General features: G+C 55.0%; 1 protein-coding gene across 3 annotated transcripts in view; it reads left to right on the top strand.

Moving 5' to 3' along the window:
* LOC140427717 (proteasome assembly chaperone 1-like) overlaps window positions 1-20,335 on the top strand; it is a 357,213-nt gene that overhangs the window by 9,994 nt on the left and 326,884 nt on the right. For all 3 annotated transcript variants that reach the window (XM_072513256.1, XM_072513257.1, XM_072513254.1), the window contains exon 2: window positions 660-769. In XM_072513256.1, the coding sequence (XP_072369357.1) occupies window positions 660-769 (110 nt within the window). The remainder of the gene's footprint in view (window positions 1-659; window positions 770-20,335) is intronic.

Raw genomic sequence — 20,335 nt, 5'->3', positions numbered from 1 at the left:
ACTCCGGGACTGACTCCGGGACTGACTCCGGGACTGACTCTGGGATTGACTCCAGTTTGACTCTGGGATTGACTCCAGTTTGACTCTGGGTCTGACTCAGTTTGACTCTGGAATTGACACCGGGATTGACTCTGGGATTGACTCTGGGACTGACTCTGGGACTGACTCTGGGACTGACTCTGGGACTGACTCCGGTTTGACTCTGGGATTGACTCTGGGATTGACTCCGGTTTGACTCTGGGATTGACTCCAGTTTGACTCTGGGTCTGACCCAGTTTGACTCTGGAATTGACACCGGGATTGACTCCGGTTTGACTCTGGGATTGACTCCGGGATTGACTCTGGTTTTACTCTGTGATTGACTCCGGTTTGACTCTGGGTCTGACTCAGTTTGACTCTAGGATTGACTCCTGTTAGGCTCTGGGATGAACTCTAGTTTCAGTCCAGCTCTGAATTGGAGTCAGAATGCCTCTTACAGTCAGTGTTGGGCGGATTTCATTGTTTTAAGAAAGTTAAACAACAACTTTTTTCTTTGAACCCATCATTAAGCTTTTCTTATTCATTCAGGAAATATCTTGATGTTCCAAGAACCATTTATCTAGTGTTAAGTAGTGTTTATTCTGGTCCAAGTTTAACTGCACTCATATTTTTCACATCAGAGAGATTACAATCCAATGGTGCACAGGGAGCAGAGCATCGACGGAAAGCTCCCTTGATTTGAGTTTTACCTGCTCCACATTTCTCATTGCCGTGGGACAAAATGCTGTAGGTGAGTAAAATTGGAGTGGCTGAAGGGTCCTCCAGAAACAAATTGTTGTTGGATGTGTCTGATCATCAGTCTTCTGTCTCTCTGCCTGATCACTGTATCATTGCCTGATCACTGCATCATTGCCAGATCACTGCATCATTGCCTGGTGACTGCATCATTGCCTGATCACTGCATCGTTGCCTGATCACTGCATCGTTGCCTGATCATGGCACCATTGCCTGATCACTGCATCGTTGCCTGATCACTGCATCGTTGCCTGATCACTGCATCGTTGCCAGATCACTGCATCGTTGCCTGATGACTGCATCATTGCTTGATCACTGCATCGTTGCCTGATGACTGCTTCGTTGCCCGGTGACTGCTTTGTTGTTTGATCACTGCATCATTGCCTGATCACTGCATCGTTGCATGATCACTGCATGGATGCCTGATCACTGCATCGTTGCCTGATGACTGCATCGTTGTCTGATCACTGCATCGATATCTAATGACTGCAGTGATGCCTGATCACTGCATCGTTGCCTGATGACTGCATCGTTGCCTGATGACTGCATCGTTGCCTGATGACTGCATCGTTGGCTGATCACTGCATTGTTGCCAGTTCACTGCATTGTTGCCAGTTCACTACATCTTTGCCTGATCACTGCATCTTTGCCTGATCACTGCATCTTTGCCTGAACCTGCATCGATTTCTGATCATGGTGTCGGTGCCTGATCACAATCTCTGCATAGGGCGGCATGGTTTTCTCCCACAGTCCAAAGATGTTCAGAGAACTTACAGTGCAGGTGGAGGCCATTCGGCCCATTGAGTCTGCATCGTCCCTTGGAAAGAGCACCCTACGTGAGCCCACACTCCCACCCTATCCCTGTAACCCAGTAACCCCCTAATCCTTTTGCACACTAATGAGCAATTTAACATGGCCAATCTACTTACCCTGCACATCTTTCAGGTTAGGTGTATTGGATTAGCTAAATTTCCCCTTACTGTCCAAAAGGTTAGGTAGGGTTACTGGGTTACAGGGATAGGGTGGGGCGTGGGTCTAGGTAGGGTGCTCCATCAGACGGTCGGTGCAGCTTCGATGGGCCGAATGGCCTTCTGCACTGTAGGGATTCGATGAGTTCTATGATTGTTGCTGATTCCTGCTTTGGTGTCTGCATTGTTGTCTGTATCATGTTTTCCTCAGTCTCTATCTCGGTCGCTATCTCGTTTTCCTCGGTCTCCCGTTCTCCACGGTCTCTATCTCCTTCTCCACGGTCTCTATCTCCTTCCCTTCGGCCTCTCCCTCGTTCTCCTCGGTCTCTATTTCCTTCTCCTCGGTCTCTCCCTCGTTCTCTCCGGTCCCGCTCTCATTCTCCTTGGTCTCTTTCATTCTAGTCGGTCACTATCTTGTCCTCCCCGGTCTTTATCTCGTTTTCCTCGGTCTCTATCCCATTCCTCTCGGTCTCTATCCAGTTCCCCTCGATCTCTATCCTGTTCCCCTCGGTCTCTATCCCGTTCCCCTCGGTCTCTATCCCGTTCCCCTCGGTCTCTATCCTGTTCCCCTCGGTCTCTATCCCGTTCCCCTCGGTCTCTATCCCGTTCCCCTCGGTCTCTATCCTGTTCCCCTCGGTCTCTATCCTGTTCCCCTCGATCTCTATCTCGTTCCCTTCGATCTCTCTATTTCATTCCCCTCGATCTCAATTTCGTTCCACTCGGTCTCTATCCCGTTCCCCTCGGTCTCTATCCCGTTCCCCTCGGTCTCTATCCCGTTCCCCTCGGTCTCTATCCCGTTCCCCTTGGTCTCTATCCCGTTCCCCTCGATTTCTATCCCATTCCCCTCGATTTCTATCCCATTCCCCTCGATTTCTATCCCGTTCCCCTCGGTCTCTATCTCGTTCCCCTCGATCTCTACGAAGTTCCCCTAGGTCTCTATCCCGTTCCCCTCGATCTCTATCCCGTTCCCCTCGATTTCTATCCCGTTCCCCTTGGTCTCTTTCTCGTTCCCCTCGGTCTCTGTCCCGTTCCCCTCAGTATCTACCCCGTTCCCCTCGATCTCTATCCCGTTCCCCTCGAATTCTATCCCATTCCCCTCGGTCTCTATCCCGTTCCCCTCGATCTCTATCCCGTTCCCCTCGATCTCTATCCCGTTCCCCTCGATCTCTATCCCGTTCCCCTCGATCTCTATCCCGTTCCCCTCGATCTCTATCCCGTTCCCCTCGATGTCTATCCCGTTCCCCTCGGGCTCTATCCCATTCCTCTCAGTCTCTATCCCGTTTCCCTCGATCTCTATCCTGTTCCCCTCGGTCTCTATCTCATTCCCCTCGGTCTCTATCCCGTTCCCCTCGGTCTCTATCTCGTTCACCTCGGTCTCTATCTCGTTCTCCTCGGTCTCTATCCCATTCTCCTAGGTCTCTATGTCGTTCTCCTCGGTCTCTATCGCGTTCCCATCGGTCTCTATCCTGATCCCCTCGATCTCTATCCCGTTCCCCTCGATCTTGATCCCGTTCCCCTCAATCTCTATCCCATTAACTTCGATCTTTATCCTGTTCCGCTCGATCTCTATCCCGTTCCCGTCGGTCTCTATCATGTTCTCTTCAGTCTCTATCCCGTTCCCCTCGATCTCTATCTCGTTCTCCTCGATCTCTATCCCGTTCCCCTTGATCTACATCCCGTTCCCCTCGGACTCTCTTCCGTTCCCCTCGCTCTCTATCCGGTTCCCCTCGCTCTCTATCCCGTTCCCCTCGCTCTCTATCCCGTTCCCCTCGCTCTCTATCCCGTTCCCCTCGCTCTCTATCCCGTTCCCCTCGGTCTCTATCCCGTTCCCCTCGGTCTCTATCTCGTTCCCCTCGGTCTCTATCTCGTTCCCCTCGGTCTCTATCTCGTTCCCCTCGGTCTCTATCCCGTTCCCCTCGGTCTCTATCCCTTTCCCCTCGGTCTCTATCCCGTTGCCCTCGGTCTCTATCTCGTTCCCCTCGGTCTCTATCTCGTTCCCCTCGGTCTCTATCCCTTTCCCCTCGGTCTCTATCCCTTTCCCCTCGGTCTCTATCCCGTTCCCCTCGGTCTCTATCCCGTTCCCCTCGGTCTCTATCCCGTTCCCCTCGGTCTCTATCTCGTTCCCCTCGGTCTCTATCTCGTTCCCCTCGGTCTCTATCTCATTCTCCTCGGTCCCTATCTCGTTACCCTCGGTCTCTATCTCGTTCCCCTCGATTTCGATCCCGTTCCCCTTGATTCCTATCCCGTTCCCCTTGATTTCTGTCCCGTTCCCCTTGATTTCTATCCCGTTTCCCTCGGTCTTTAACCCGTTCCCCTTGATCTCTATCCCCTTCCCCTCGATGACTATCCTGTTCCCCTCGGACTCTATCCCGTTCCCCTCGATCTCTATCCCATTCCCCTCGGTCTCTCTCTTGTTCCCCTCGGTCTCTATCTCATTCCCCTCGGTCTTTATCCCGTTCCCCTCGGTCTCTATCCCATTCCCCTCGGTCTCTATCCCGTTCGCCTTGGTCTCTATCCCGTTCTCCTCGATCTCTATCCCGTTCCCCTCGGTCTCTATCCCGTTCCCCTCGGTCTCTATCCCGTTCCCCTCGATCTTTATCCGTTCCCCTCGGTCTCTATCCCGTTCCCCTCGGTCTCTATCCCGTTCCCCTCGGTCTCTATTCCGTTCCCCTCGATCTCTATCCCGTTCTTCTTGATCTCTATCAAGTTCCCCTCGGTCTCTATCACGTTCTCCTCGGTCTCTATCCCGTTCCCCTCGATCTCTATCCCGTTCCCCTCGGTCTCTATCACGTTCTCCTCGATCTCTATCTCATTCCCCTCGGTCTCTATCCCGTTCCCGTCGGTCTCTATCACGTTCTCCTCGGTCTCTATCTCGTTCCCCTCGATCTCTATCTCGTTCTCCTCGATCTCTATCCCGTTCCCCTCGATGTATATCCCGTTCCCCTCGGTCTCTATCCCGTTCCCCTCGATCTTTATCCGTTCCCCTCGGTCTCTATCCCGTTCCCCTCGGTCTCTATCCCGTTCCCCTCGGTCTCTATCCCGTTCCCCTCGGTCTCTATCCCGTTCCCCTCGGTCTCTATCACGTTCCCCTCGATCTTTATCCGTTCCCCTCGGTCTCTATCCCGTTCCCCTCGGTCTCTATTCCGTTCCCCTCTATCTCTAATCCCGTTCCCCTCGGTCTCTATCACGTTCTCCTCGGTCTCTATCCCGTTCCCCTCGGTCTCTGTCCTGTTCCACTCGGTCTCTATCCCATTCCCCTCTATATCCCGTTCCTCTCGGTCTCTATCACGTTCTCCTCGATCTCTATCTCGTTCTCCTCGATCTCTATCCCGTTCCCCTCGATCTCTATCCCGTCCCCTCGGACTCTCTCCCGTTCCCCTCAGTCTCTATCACATTCTCCTCGGACTCTATCCCGTTCCCCTCGCTCTTTATCCCGTTCCCCTCGCTCTCTATCCCGTTCCCCTCGCTCTCTATCCCGTTCTCCTCGGTCTCTTTCCTGTTCCCCATGGTCTCTATCTCGTACCCCTCGGTCTCTATCCCGTTCCCCTCGCTCTCTATCCCGTTCCCCTCGCTCTCCCGTTCCCCTCGGTCTCTATCCCGTTCCCCTCGGACTCTCTCCCGTTCCCCTCAGTCTCTATCACATTCTCCTCGGACTCTATCCCGTTCCCCTCGCTCTCTATCCCGTTCCCCTCGCTCTCTATCCCGTTCCCCTCGCTCTCTATCCCGTTCCCCTCTGTCTCTAACCCGTTCTTCTCAATCTCTATCCCGTTCCCCTCGATCTCTATCCCGTTCTTCTTGATCTCTATCAAGTTCCCCTCGGTCTCTATCACGTTCTCCTCGGTCTCTATCCCGTTCCCCTCGATCTCTATCCCGTTCCCCTCGGTCTCTGTCCTGTTCCGCTCGGTCTCTATCCCATTCCCCTCTATCTCTATCCCGTTCCCCTCGGTCTCTATCACGTTCTCCTCGATCTCTATCTCATTCCCTTCGATCTCTATCCCGTTCCCTTCGATCTCTATCCCGTTCCCCTCGGTCTCTATCCCGTTCCCCTCGATCTCTATCCCGTTCCCCTCCGTTTCTGTCCCGTTCTACAAAGAACAAAGAAATGTACAGCACAGGAACAGGCCCTTCGGCCCTCCAAGCCCGTGCCGACCATGCTGCCCGACTAAACTACAATCTTCTACACTTCCTGGGTCCGTATCCCTCTATTCCCATCCTCCTCGGAGGCTCTATCGGCCTCCTGTTCTCCTCGATCTCTATCCCGTTCCACTTGATCTCTATCCCGTTCCACTCGATCTCTATCCCGTTCCCCTCGGTCTTTATCCTGTTCCCTTTGGTCTCTATCTCGTTCCCCTCGGTCTCGATCACGTTCCCCTCGGTCTCTATCCCGTTCCCCTCGGTCTCTATGCCGTTCTCCTCGGTATCTATCTCGTTCCCCTCGATCTCTATCCCGTTCCCCTCGATCTCTATCCCGTTCCCCTCGGTCTTTCTCCCGTTCCCCTTGGTCTTTATCCCGTTCCCCTTGGTCTTTATCCCGTTCCCCTTGGTCTTTATCCCGTTCCACTCGGTCTCTATCCCGTTCCCCTCTGTCTCTAACCCGTTCTTCTCAATCTCTATCCCGTTCCCCTCGATCTCTATCCCGTTCTTCTTGATCTCTATCAAGTTCCCCTCGGTCTCTATCACGTTCTCCTCGGTCTCTATCCCGTTCCCCTCGATCTCTATCCCGTTCCCCTCGGTCTCTGTCCTGTTCCGCTCGGTCTCTATCCCGTTCCCCTCTGTCTCTAACCCGTTCTTCTCAATCTCTATCCCGTTCCCCTCTATCTAGATCACATTCTCCTCGGACTCTATCCCATTCCCCTCGCTCTCTATCCCTTTCCCCTCGCTCTCTATCCTGTTCCCCTCGGTCTCTTTCCTGTTCCCCATGGTCTCTATCTCGTACCCCTCGGTCTCTATCCCGTTCCCCTCGCTCTCTATCCCGTTCCCCTCGCTCTCCCGTTCCCCTCGGTCTCTATCCCGTTCCCCTCGGTCTCTATCCCGTTCCCCTCGGTCCCTATCTCGTTCCCCTCGGTCCCTATCCCGTTCCCCTCGGTCTCTATCTCGTTCCCCTCGGTCTCTATCCCTTTCCCCTCGGTCTCTATCCCTTTCCCCTCGGTCTCTATCCCGTTCCCCTCGGTCTCTATCCCGTTCCTCTCGGTCTCTGTCCCGTTTCCCTCGGTCTCTATCTCGTTCCCCTCGGTCTCTATCTCGTTCCCCTCGGTCTCTATCCCGTTCCTCTTGATCTCTATCCCGTTCCCCTCGGTCTCTATTCCGTTCCCCTCGGTCTTTATCCCGTCCCCTTCGATCTCTATCCCGTTCCCTTCGATCTCTATCCCGTTCCCTTCGGTCTCTATCCCGTTCCCCTCGATCTCTATCCCGTTCCCTTCCGTTTCTGTCCCGTTCTACAAAGAACAAAGAACAAAGAAATGTACAGCGCAGGAACAGGCCCTTCGGCCCTCCAAGCCCGTGCCGACCATGCTGCCCGACTAAACTACAATCTTCTACAATTCCTGGGTCCGTATCCCTTTATTCCCATCCTCCTCGGAGGCTCTATCGGCCTCCTGTTCTCCTCGATCTCTATCCCGTTCCACTCGATCTCTATCCCGTTCCACTCGATCTCTATCCCGTTCCCCTCGGTCTTTATCCTGTTCCCTTTGGTCTCTATCTCGTTCCCCTCGGTCTTTATCCCTTTCCCCTCGGTCTCTATCTCGTTCCCCTCGGTCTCTATCCCGTTCCCCTCGGTCTCTATGCCGTTCTCCTCGGTATCTATCTTGTTCCCCTCGATCTCTATCCCGTTCCCCTCGGTCTTTCTCCTGTTCCCCTTGGTCTTTATCCCGTTCCCCTCTGTCTCTAGCCCGTTCTTCTCAATCTCTATCCCGTTCCCCTCGATCTCTATCCCGTTCTTCTTGATCTCTATCAAGTTCCCCTCGGTCTCAATCCCGTGCCCCTCGACCTCTATTCCGTTCCCCTCGACCTCTATTCCGTTCCCCTCGACCTCTATTCCGTTCCCCTCGATCTCTATTCCGTTCCCCTCCGTCTCTCTCCCGTTCCCTCGGTCTCTCTCCCGTTCCTCTCGATTTCTACCTCGTTCCCCTCGGTCGCTATCAAGTTCCCCTTGGTCTCTATCTCGTTCCCCTTGGTCTCTATCTCGTTCCCCTTGGTCTCTATCTCGTTCTCCTCGGTCTCTATCTCGTTCCCCTCGGTCTCTATCTCGTTCCCCTCGATTTCTATCCCGTTCGCCTCGGTCTCTATCTCGTTCCCCTCGATTTCAATCCCGTTCCCCTTGATTTCTATCCCGTTCCCCTTGATTTCTATCCCGTTCCCCTTGATTTCTATCCCGTTTCCCTCGGTCTTTAACCCGTTCCCTACGATGTCTATCCCCTTCCCCTCGATGACTATCCCGTTCCCCTCGGTCTCTATTCCGTTCCCCTCGGTCTCTATCCCGTTCCCCTCGGTCGCTATCTCGTTCGCCTCGGTCGCTATCTCGTTCCCCTCGGTCCCTATCTCGTTCCCCTCGGTCTCTATCTCGTTCCCCTCGGTCTCTATCTCGTTCCCCTCGGTCTCTATCCCTTTCCCCTCGTTCTCTATCCCGTTTCCCTCGGTCTCTTTCCTGTTCCCCATGGTCTCTATCTCGTACCCCTCGGTCTCTATCCCGTTCCCCTCGCTCTCTATCCCGTTCCCCTCGCTCTCCCGTTCCCCTCGGTCTCTATCCCGTTCCCCTCGGTCTCTATCCCGTTCCCCTCGGTCCCTATCTCGTTCCCCTCGGTCCCTATCTCGTTCCCCTCGGTCTCTATCTCGTTCCCCTCGGTCTCTATCCCTTTCCCCTCGGTCTCTACCCCTTTCCCCTCGGTCTCTATCCCGTTCCCCTCGGTCTCTATCCCGTTCCCGTCGGTCTCTATCACGTTCTCCTCGGTCTCTATCCCGTTCCCCTCAATCTCTATCTCGTTCTCCTCGATCTCTATCCCGTTCCCCTCTATCTAGATCACATTCTCCTCGGACTCTATCCCATTCCCCTCGATCTCTATCCCTTTCCCCTCGCTTTCTATCCCGTTCCCCTCGCTCTCTATCCCGTTCCCCTCGGTCTCTTTCCTGTTCCCCATGGTCTCTATCTCGTACCCCTCGGACTCTATCCCGTTCCCCTCGCTCTCTATCCCGTTCCTCTCGCTCTCCCGTTCCCCTCGGTCTCTATCCCGTACCCCTCGGTCTCTATCCCGTTCCCCTCGGTCCCTATCTAGTTTCCCTCGGTCCCTATCTCGTTCCCCTCGGTCTCTATCTCGTTCCCCTCGGTCTCTATCTCGTTCCCCTCGGTCTCTATCCCTTTCCCCTCGGTCTCTATCCCTTTCCCCTCGGTCTTTATCCCTTTCCCCTCGGTCTCTATCCCTTTCCGCTCGGTCTCTATCCCGTTCCCCTCGGTCTCTATCCCGTTCCTCTCGGTCTCTATCCCGTTTCCCTCGGTCTCTATCTCGTTCACCTCGGTCTCTACCTCGTTCCCCTCGGTCTCTATCCCGTTCCTCTTGATATCTATCCCGTTCTCCTCGGTCTCTATTCCGTTCCCCTCGGTCTTTATCCCGTCCCCTTCGATCTCTATCCCGTTCCCTTCGATCTCTATCCCGTTCCCCTCGGTCTCTATCCCGTTCCCCTCGATCTCTATCCCGTTCCCCTCCGTTTCTGTCCCGTTCTACAAAGAACAAAGAAATGTACAGCACAGGAACAGGCCCTTCGGCCCTCCAAGCCCGTGCCGACCATGCTGCCCGACTAAACTACAATCTTCTACAATTCCTGGGTCCGTATCCCTCTATTCCCATCCTCCTCGGAGGCTCTATCGGCCTCCTGTTCTCCTCGATCTCTATCCCGTTCCACTCGATCTCTATCCTGTTCCACTCGATCTCTATTCCGCTCCACTCGATCTCTATCCCGTTCCTCTCGGTCTTTATCCTGTTCCCTTTGGTCTCTATCTCGTTCCCCTCGGTCTTTATCCCTTTCCCCTCGGTCTCTATCTCGTTCCCCTCGGTCTCTATCTCGTTCCCCTCGATCTCTATCCCGTTTCCCTCGGTCTTTCTCCTGTTCCCCTTGGTCTTTATCCCGTTCCCCTCGATCTCTATTCCGTTCCCCTCCGTCTCTCTCCCGTTCGCTCGGTCTCTCTCCCGTTCCTCTCGATTTCTACCTTGTTCCCCTCGGTCGCTATCAAGTCCCCCTCGGTCTCTATCTCGTTCCCCTTGGTCTCTATCTCGTTCTCCTCGGTCTCTATCTCGTTCCCCTCGGTCTCTATGTCGTTCCCCTCGATTTCTATCCCGTTCGCCTCAATCTCTATCTCGTTCCCCTCGGTCTCTATCTCGTTCACCTCGATTTCGATCCCGTTCCCCTTGATTTCTATCCCGTTCCCCTTGATTTCTATCCCGTTTCCCTCGGTCTTTAACCTGTTCCCACGATGTCTATCCCCTTCCCCTCGATGACTATCCCGTTCCCCTCGGTCTCTATCCCGTTCCCCTCGGTCTCTATCCCGTTCCCCTCTGTCCCTATCTCGTTCCCCTCGGTCCCTATCTCGTTCCCCTCGGTCCCTATCTCGTTCCCCTCGGTCCCTATCTCGTTCCCCTCGGTCCCTATCTCGTTCCCCTCGGTCCCTATCTCGTTCCCCTCGGTCTCTATCTCGTTCCCCTCGGTCTCTATCTCGTTCCCCTCGGTCTCTATCCCTTTCCCCTCGGTCTCTATCCCTTTCCCCTCGGTCTCTATCCCGTTCCCCTCGGTCTTTATCCCGTTCCTCTCGGTCTCTATCTCGTTCCCCTCGGTCTCTATCCCGTTCCTCTTGATCTCTATCCCGTTCCCCTCGGTCTCTATCTCGTTCCCCTCGGTCTATATCCCGTTCCTCTTGATCTCTATCCCGTTCCCCTCGGTCTCTATTCCGTTCCCCTCGGTCTTTATCCCGTCCCCTTCGATCTCTATCCCGTTCCCTTCGATCTCTATCCCGTTCCCTTCGATCTCTATCCCGTTCCCCTCGGTCTCTATCCCGTTCCCCTCGATCTCTATCCCGTTCCCCTCCGTTTCTGTCCCGTTCTACAAAGAACAAAGAAATGTACAGCACAGGAACAGGCCCTTCCGCCCTCCAAGCCCGTGCCGACCATGCTGCCCGACTAAACTACAATCTTCTACACTTCCTGGGTCCATATCCCTCTATTCCCATCCTCCTCGGAGGCTCTATCGGCCTCCTGTTCTCCTCGATCTCTATCCCGTTCCACTCGATCTCTATCCCGTTCCACTCGATCTGTATCCCGTTCCCCTCGGTCTTTATCCTGTTCCCTTTGGTCTCTATCTCGTTCCCCTCGGTCTTTATCCCTTTCCCCTCGGTCTCTATCTCGTTCCCCTCGGTCTCTATCCCGTTCCCCTCGGTCTCTATGCCGTTCTCCTCGGTCTTTCTCCTGTTCCCCTTGGTCTTTATCCCGTTCCCCTTGGTCTTTATCCCGTTCCACTCGGTCTCTATCCCGTTCCCCTCTGTCTCTAACCCATTCTTCTCAATCTCTATCCCGTTCCCCTCGATCTCTATCCCGTTCTTCTTGGTCTCTATCAAGTTCCCCTCGGTCTCAATCCCGTTCACCTCGACGTCTATTCCGTTCCCCTCGACGTCTATTCCGATCCCCTCGACCTCTATTCCGTTCCCCTCGACCTCTATTCCGTTCCCCTCGATCTCTATTCCGTTTCCCTCCGCCTCTCTCCCGTTGCCTCGGTCTCTCTCCCGTTCCTCTCGATTTCTACCTCGTTCCCCTCGGAAGCTATCAAGTTCCCCTCGGTCTCTATCCCGTTCCCCTTGATTTCTATCCCGTTTCCCTCGGTCTTTAACCTGTTCCCACGATGTCCATCCCCTTCCCCTCGATGACTATCCCGTTCCCCTCGGTCTCTATCCCGTTCCCCTCGGTCTCTATCCCGTTCCCCTCGGTCTCTATCCCGTTCCCCTCGGTCCCTATCTCGTTCCCCTCGGTCCATATCTCGTTCCCCTCGGTCCCTATCTCGTTCCCCTCGGTCCCTATCTCGTTCCCCTCGGTCCCTATCTCGTTCCCCTCGGTCTCTATCTCGTTCCCCTCGGTCTCTATCTCGTTCCCCTCGGTCTCTATCTCGTTCCCCTCGGTCTCTATCCCTTTCCCCTCGGTCTCTATCCCTTTCCCCTCGGCCTCTATCCCGTTCCCCTCGGTCTCTATCCCGTTCCTCTTGATCTCTATCTCGTTCCCCTCGGTCTCTATCTCGTTCCCCTCGGTCTCTATCCCGTTCCTCTTGATCTCTATCCCGTTCCCCTCGGTCTCTATTCCGTTCCCCTCGGTCTTTATCCCGTCCCCTTCGATCTCTATCCCGTCCCCTTCGATCTCTATCCCGTTCCCCTCGGTCTCTATCCCGTTCCCCTCGATCTCTATCCCGTTCCCCTCCGTTTCTGTCCCGTTCTACAAAGAACAAAGAAATGTACAGCACAGGAACAGGCCCTTCGGCCCTCCAAGCCCGTGCCGACCATGCTGCCCGACTAAACTACAATCTTCTACACTTCCTGGGTCCGTATCCCTCTATTCCCATCCTCCTCGGAGGCTCTATCGGCCTCCTGTTCTCCCCGATCTCTATCCCGTTCCACTCGATCTCTATCCCGTTCCACTCGATCTCTATCCCGTTCCCCTCGGTCTTTATCCTGTTCCCTTTGGTCTCTATCTCGTTCCCCTCGGTCTTTATCCCTTTCCCCTCGGTCTCTATCTCGTTCCCCTCGGTCTCTATCCCGTTCCCCTCGGTCTCTATGCCGTTCTCCTCGGTATCTATCTCGTTCCCCTCGATCTCTATCCCGTTCCCCTCGATCTCTATCCCGTTCCCCTCGGTCTTTCTCCTGTTCCCCTTGGTCTTTATCCCGTTCCCCTTGGTCTTTATCCCGTTCCACTCGGTCTCTATCCCGTTCCCCTCTGTCTCTAACCCATTCTTCTCAATCTCTATCCCGTTCCCCTCGATCTCTATCCCGTTCTTCTTGGTCTCTATCAAGTTCCCCTCGGTCTCAATCCCGTTCCCCTCGACGTCTATTCCGTTCCCCTCGACGTCTATTCCAATCCCCTCGACCTCTATTCCGTTCCCCTCGACCTCTATTCCGTTCCCCTCGATCTCTATTCCGTTCCCCTCCGCCTCTCTCCCGTTGCCTCGGTCTCTCTCCCGTTCCTCTCGATTTCTACCTCGTTCCCCTCGGAAGCTATCAAGTTCCCCTCGGTCTCTATCTCGTTCCCCTTGGTCTCTATCTCGTTCTCCTCGGTCTCTATCTCGTTCCCCTCCGTCTCTATCTCGTTCCCCTCGGTCTCTTATCTCGTTTCCCTCGATTTCTATCCCGTTCGCCTCAATCTCTATCTCGTTCCCCTCGATTTCTATCCCGTTCGCCTCAATCTCTATCTCGTTCCCCTCGGTCTCTATCTCGTTCCCCTCGGTCTCTATCTCGTTCCCCTCGGTCTCTATCTCGTTCCCCTCGGTCTCTATCTCGTTCCCCTCGATTTCGATCCCGTTCCCCTTGATTTCTATCCCGTTCCCCTTGATTTCTATCCCGTTTCCCTCGGTCTTTAACCCGTTCCCCACGATGTCTATCCCCTTCCCCTCGATGACCATCCCGTTCCCCTCGGTCTCTATTCCGTTCCCCTCGGTCTCTATCCCGTTCCCCTCGGTCCCTATCTCGTTCCCCTCGGTCCCTATCTCGTTCCCCTCGGTCCCTATCTCGTTCCCCTCGGTCCCTATCTCGTTCCCCTCGGTCTCTATCCCTTTCCCCTCGGTCTCTATCCCTTTCCCCTCGGTCTCTATCCCGTTCCCCTCGGTCTCTATTCCGTTCCCCTCGGTCTCTATCCCGTTCCCCTCGGTCTCTATCTCGTTCCCCTCGGTCTCTATCTCGTTCCCCTCGGTCTCTATCCCTTTCCCCTCGGTCTCTATCCCTTTCCCCTCGGTCTCTATCCCGTTCCCCTCGGTCTCTATCCCGTTCCTCTTGATCTCTATCCCGTTCCCCTCGGTCTCTATCTCGTTCCCCTCGGTCTCTATCCCGTTCCTCTTGATCTCTATCCCGTTCCCCTCGGTCTCTATTCCGTTCCCCTCGGTCTTTATCCCGTCCCCTTCGATCTCTATCCCGTTCCCTTCGATCTCTATCCCGTTCCCCTCGGTCTCTATCCCGTTCCCCTCGATCTCTATCCCGTTCCCCTCGGTCTCTATGCCGTTCTCCTCGGTATCTATCTCGTTCCCCTCGATCTCTATCCCGTTCCCCTCGATCTCTATCCCGTTCCCCTCGATCTCTATCCCGTTCCCCTCGGTCTTTCTCCTGTTCCCCTTGGTCTTTATCCCGTTCCCCTTGGTCTTTATCCCGTTCCACTCGGTCTCTATCCCGTTCCCCTCTGTCTCTAACCCATTCTTCTCAATCTCTATCCCGTTCCCCTCGATCTCTATCCCGTTCTTCTTGGTCTCTATCAAGTTCCCCTCGGTCTCAATCCCGTTCCCCTCGACGTCTATTCCGTTCCCCTCGACGTCTATTCCAATCCCCTCGACCTCTATTCCGTTCCCCTCGACCTCTATTCCGTTCCCCTCGATCTCTATTCCGTTCCCCTCCGCCTCTCTCCCGTTGCCTCGGTCTCTCTCCCGTTCCTCTCGATTTCTACCTCGTTCCCCTCGGAAGCTATCAAGTTCCCCTCGGTCTCTATCTCGTTCCCCTTGGTCTCTATCTCGTTCTCCTCGGTCTCTATCTCGTTCCCCTCCGTCTCTATCTCGTTCCCCTCGGTCTCTTATCTCGTTTCCCTCGATTTCTATCCCGTTCGCCTCAATCTCTATCTCGTTCCCCTCGATTTCTATCCCGTTCGCCTCAATCTCTATCTCGTTCCCCTCGGTCTCTATCTCGTTCCCCTCGGTCTCTATCTCGTTCCCCTCGGTCTCTATCTCGTTCCCCTCGGTCTCTATCTCGTTCCCCTCGGTCTCTATCTCGTTCCCCTCGATTTCGATCCCGTTCCCCTCGATTTCTATCCCGTTCCCCTTGATTTCTATCCCGTTTCCCTCGGTCTTTAACCCGTTCCCCACGATGTCTATCCCCTTCCCCTCGATGACCATCCCGTTCCCCTCGGTCTCTATTCCGTTCCCCTCGGTCTCTATCCCGTTCCCCTCGGTCCCTATCTCGTTCCCCTCGGTCCCTATCTCGTTCCCCTCGGTCCCTATCTCGTTCCCCTCGGTCCCTATCTAGTTCCCCTCGGTCTCTATCTCGTTCCCCTCGGTCTCTATCCCTTTCCCCTCGGTCTCTATCCCTTTCCCCTCGGTCTCTATCCTGTTCCCCTCGGTCTCTATCCTGTTCCTCTCGGTCTCTATCCTGTTCCTCTCGGTCTCTATCCTGTTCCTCTCGGTCTCTATCTCGTTCCCCTCGGTCTCTATCCCGTTCCTCTTGATCTCTATCCCGTTCCCCTCGGTCTCTATTCCGTTCCCCTCGGTCTTTATCCCGTCCCCTTCGATCTCTACCCCGTTCCCTTCGATCTCTATCCCGTTCCCCTCGGTCTCTATCCCGTTCCCCTCGATCTCTATCCCGTTCCCCTCCGTTTCTGTCCCGTTCTACAAAGAACAAAGAACAAAGAAATGTACAGCACAGGAACAGGCCCTTGGGCCCTCCAAGCCCGTGCCGACCATGCTGCCCGACTAAACTACGATCTTCTACACTTCCTGGGTCCGTATCCCTCTATTCCCATCCGCCTCGGAGGCTCTATCAGCCTCCTGTTCTCCTCGATCTCTATCCCGTTCCACTCGATCTCTATCCCGTTCCACTCGATCTCTATCCTGTTCCACTCGATCTCTATCCCGTTCCACTCGATCTCTATCCCGTTCCCCTCGGTCTTTATCCTGTTCCCTTTGGTCTCTATCTCGTTCCCCTCGGTCTTTATCCCTTTCCCCTCGGTCTCTATCTCGTTCCCCTCGGTCTCTATCCCGTTCCCCTCGGTTTCTATGCCGTTCTCCTCGGTATCTATCTCGTTCCCCTCGATCTCTATCCCGTTCCCCTCGATCTCTATCCCGTTCCCCTCGGTCTTTCTCCTGTTCCCCTTGGTCTTTATCCCGTTCCCCTTGGTCTCTATCCCGTTCCACTCGGTCTCTATCCCGTTCCCCTCTGTCTCTAACCCGTTCTTCTCAATCTCTATCCCGTTCCCCTCGATCTCTATCCCGTTTCCCTCGGTCTTTAACCTGTTCCCACGATGTCTATCCCCTTCCCCTCGATGACTATCCCATTCCCCTCGGTCTCTATCCCGTTCCCCTCGGTCTCTATCCCGTTCCCCTCGGTCCCTATCTCGTTCCCCTCGGTCCCTATCTCGTTCCCCTCGGTCCCTATCTCGTTCCCCTCGGTCCCTATCTCGTTCCCCTCGGTCTCTATCTCGTTCCCCTCGGTCTCTATCTCGTTCCCCTCGGTCTCTATCCCTTTCCCCTCGGTCTCTATCCCTTTCCCCTCGGTCTCTATCCCTTTCCCCTCGGTCTCTATCCCTTTCCCCTCGGTCTCTATCCCGTTCCCCTCGGTCTCTATCCCGTTCCTCTCGGTCTCTATCTCGTTCCCCTCAGTCTCTATCCCGTTCCTCTTGATCTCTATCCCGTTCCCCTCGGTCTCTATCTCGTTCCCCTCGGTCTCTATCCCGTTCCTCTTGATCTCTATCCCGTTCCCCTCGGTCTCTATTCCGTTCCCCTCGGTCTTTATCCCGTCCCCTTCGATCTCTATCCCGTCCCCTTCGATCTCTATCCCGTTCCCCTCGGTCTCTATCCCGTTCCCCTCGATCTCTATCCCGTTCCCCTCCGTTTCTGTCACGTTCTACAAAGAACAAAGAAATGTACAGCACAGGAACAGGCCCTTCGGCCCTCCAAGCCCGTGCCGACCAAGCTGCCCGACTAAACTACAATCTTCTACACTTCCTGGGTCCGTATCCCTCTATTCCCATCCTCCTCGGAGGCTCTATCGGTCTCCTGTTCTCCTCGATCTCTATCCCGTTCCACTCGATCTCTATCCCGTTCCACTCGATCTCTATCCCGTTCCCCTCGGTCTTTATCCTGTTCCCTTTGGTCTCTATCTCGTTCCCCTCGGTCTTTATCCCTTTCCCCTCGGTCTCTATCTCGTTCCCCTCGGTCTCTATCCCGTTCCCCTCAGTCTCTATGCCGTCCTCCTCGGTATCTATCTCGTTCCCCTCGATCTCTATCCCGTTCCCCTCGATCTCTATCCCGTTCCCCTCGATCTCTATCCCGTTCCCCTCGATCTCTATCCCGTTCCCCTCGATCTCTATCCCATTCCCCTCGGTCTTTCTCCTGTTCCCCTTGGTCTTTATCCCGTTCCCCTTGGTCTTTATCCCGTTCCACTCGGTCTCTATCCCGTTCCCCTCTGTCTCTAACCCGTTCTTCTCAATCTCTATCCCGTTACCCTCGATCTCTATCCCGTTCTTCTTGGTCTCTATCAAGTTCCCCTCGGTCTCAATCCCGTTCCCCTCGACATCTATTCCGATCCGCTCAACCTGTATTCCGTTCCCCTCGACCTCTATTCCGTTCCCCTCGATCTCTATTCCGTTCCCCTCCGCCTCTCTCCCGTTGCCTCGGTCTCTCTCCCGTTCCTCTCGATTTCTACCTCGTTCCCCTCGGCCGCTATCAAGTTCCCCTCGGTCTCTATCTCGTTCCCCTTGGTCTCTATCTCGTTCTCCTCGGTCTCTATCTCGTTCCCCTCGGTCTCTTATCTCGTTCCCCTCGATTTCTATCCCGTTCGCCTCAATCTCTATCTCGTTCCCCTCGGTCTCTATCTCGTTCCCCTCGGTCTCTATCTCGTTCCCCTCGGTCTCTATCTCGTTCACCTCGGTCTCTATCTCGTTCCCCTCGGTCTTTATCCCGTTCCCCTCGGTCTTTATCCCGTTCCCCTCGGTCTCTATCCCATTCCCCTTGGTCTCTATCCCGTTCCCCTTGGTCTCTATCCCGTTCTCCTCGGTCTCTATCCCGTTCTCCTCGGTCTCTATCCCGTTCCCCTTGATCTTTATCCGTTCCCCTCGGTCTCTATCCTGTTCCCCTCGGTCTCTATCCCGTTCCCCTCTATCTCAATCCCGTTCCCCTCGATCTCTCTCTCGTTCCCCTCGATCTCTATCTCGTTCCCCTCGGTCTTTATCCCGTTCCCCTCGGTCTTTATCCCGTTCCCCTCGGTCTTTATCCCGTTCCCCTCGGTCTCTGTCCCATTCCCCTAGGTCTCTATCCCGTTCTCCTCGGTCTCTATCCCGTTCTCCTCGGTCTCTATCCCGTTCCCCTTGATCTTTATCCGTTCCCCTCGGTCTCTATCCCGTTCCCCTCGGTCTCTATCCCGTTCCCCTCTATCTGTATCCCGTTCCCCTCGATCTCTATCCCGTTCCCCTCGGTCTCTATCCCGTTCCCCGCGGTCTCTATCCCGTTCCCCTCTGTCTCTAACCCGTTCTTCTCAATCTCTATCCCGTTCCCCTCGATCTCTATCCCGTTCTTCTTGATCTCTATCAAGTTCCCCTCGGTCTCTATCAGGTTCTCCTCGGTCTCTATCCCGATCCCCTCGATCTCTATCCCGTTCCCCTCGGTCTCTGTCCTGTTCCACTCGGTCACTATCCCATTCCCCTCTATCTCTATCCCGTTCCCCTCGGTCTCTATCACGTTCACCTCGATCTCTATCTCATTCCCCTCGCTCTCTATCCCGTTCCCCTCGGTCTTTATCCCGTTCCCCTCGGTCTCTATCTCGTTCCCCTCGGTCTCTATCCCGTTCCCGTCGGTCTCTATCCCGTTCTCCTCGGTCTCTGTCCTGTTCCACTCGGTCTCTATCCCATTCCCCTCGGTCTCTATCACGTTCTCCTCGGTCTCTATCCCGTTCCCCTCGATCTCTATCTCGTTCTCCTCGATCTCTATCCCGTTCCCCTCTATCTAGATCACGTTCTCCTCGGTCTCTATCACGTTCTCCTCGGTCTCTATCCCATTCCCCTCGCTCTCTATCCCTTTCCCCTCGCTCTCTATCCCGTTCCCCTCGGTCTCTTTCCTGTTCCCCATGGTCTCTATCTCGTACCCCTCGGTCTCTATCCCGTTCCCCTCGCTCTCTATCCCGTTCCCCTCGCTCTCCCTTTCCCCTCGGTCTCTATCCCTTTCCCCTCGGTCTCTATCCCGTTCCCCTCGGTCTCTATCCCGTTCCCCTCGGTCTCTATCCCGTTCCCGTCGGTCTCTATACCGTTCCCGTCGGTCTCTATCACGTTCTCCTCGGTCTCTATCTCGTTCCCCTCGGTCTCTATCCCGTTCCCGTCGGTCTCTATCACGTTCTCCTCGGTCTCTATCCCGTTCCCCTCGATCTCTATCTCGTTCTCCTCGATCTCTATCCCGTTCCCCTCTATCTAGATCACGTTCTCCTCGGTCTCTATCACGTTCTCCTCGGTCTCTATCCCATTCCCCTCGCTCTCTATCCCTTTCCCCTCGCTCTCTATCCCGTTCCCCTCGGTCTCTTTCCTGTTCCCCATGGCCTCTATCCCGTTCCCCTCGCTCTCTATCCCGTTCCCCTCGCTCTCTATCCCGTTCCTCTCGCTCTCCCGTTCCCCTCGGTCTCTATCCCGTTCCCCTCGGTCTCTATCCCGTTCCCCTCGGTCCCTATCTCGTTCCCCTCGGTCCCTATCTCGTTCCCCTCGGTCTCTATCTCGTTCCCCTCGGTCTCTATCCCTTTCCCCTCGGTCTCTATCCCTTTCCCCTCGGTCTCTATCCCTTTCCCCTCGGTCTCTATCCCGTTCCCCTCGGCCTCTATCCCGTTCCTCTCGGTCTCTATCCCGTTTCCCTCGGTCTCTACCTCGTTCCCCTCGGTCTCTATCCCGTTCCTCTTGATATCTATCCCGTTCCCCTCGGTCTTTATCCCGTCCCCTTCGATCTCTATCCCGTCCCCTTCGATCTCTATCCCGTTCCCCTCGGTCTCTATCCCGTTCCCCTCGATCGCTATCCCGTTCATCTCCGTTTCTGTCCCGTTCTACAAAGAACAAAGAAATGTACAGCACAGGAACAGGCCCTTCGGCCCTCCAAGCCCGTGCCGACCATGCTGCCCGACTAAACTACAATCTTCTACAATTCCTGGGTCCGTATCCCTCTATTCCCATCCTCCTCGGAGGCTCTATCGGCCTCCTGTTCTCCTCGATCTCTATCCCGTTCCACTCGATCTCTATCCCGTTCCACTCGATCTCTATCCCGTTCCACTCGAACTCTATCCCGTTCCCCTCGGTCTTTAACCTGTTCCCTTTGGTCTCTATCTCGTTCCCCTCGGTCTTTATCCCTTTCCCCTCGGTCTCTGTCTCGTTCCCCTCGGTCTCTATCCCGTTCCCCTCGGTCTCTATGCCGTTCTCCTCGGTATCTATCTCGTTCCCCTCGATCTCTATCCCGTTTCCCTCGGTCTTTCTCCTGTTCCCCTTGGTCTTTATCCCGTTCCCCTCGATCTCTATTCCGTTCCCCTCCGTCTCTCTCCCGTTCCCTCGATCTCTCTCCCGTTCCTCTCGATTTCTACCTTGTTCCCCTCGGTCGCTATCAAGTCCCCCTCGGTCTCTATCTCGTTCCCCTTGGTCTCTATC

This window comes from Scyliorhinus torazame, chromosome 8 (assembly GCF_047496885.1).
Source record: "Scyliorhinus torazame isolate Kashiwa2021f chromosome 8, sScyTor2.1, whole genome shotgun sequence".
In the NCBI taxonomy this organism is placed as follows: Eukaryota; Metazoa; Chordata; class Chondrichthyes; order Carcharhiniformes; family Scyliorhinidae; genus Scyliorhinus; species Scyliorhinus torazame.
This window is presented reverse-complemented; position numbering and strand designations above follow the sequence as displayed.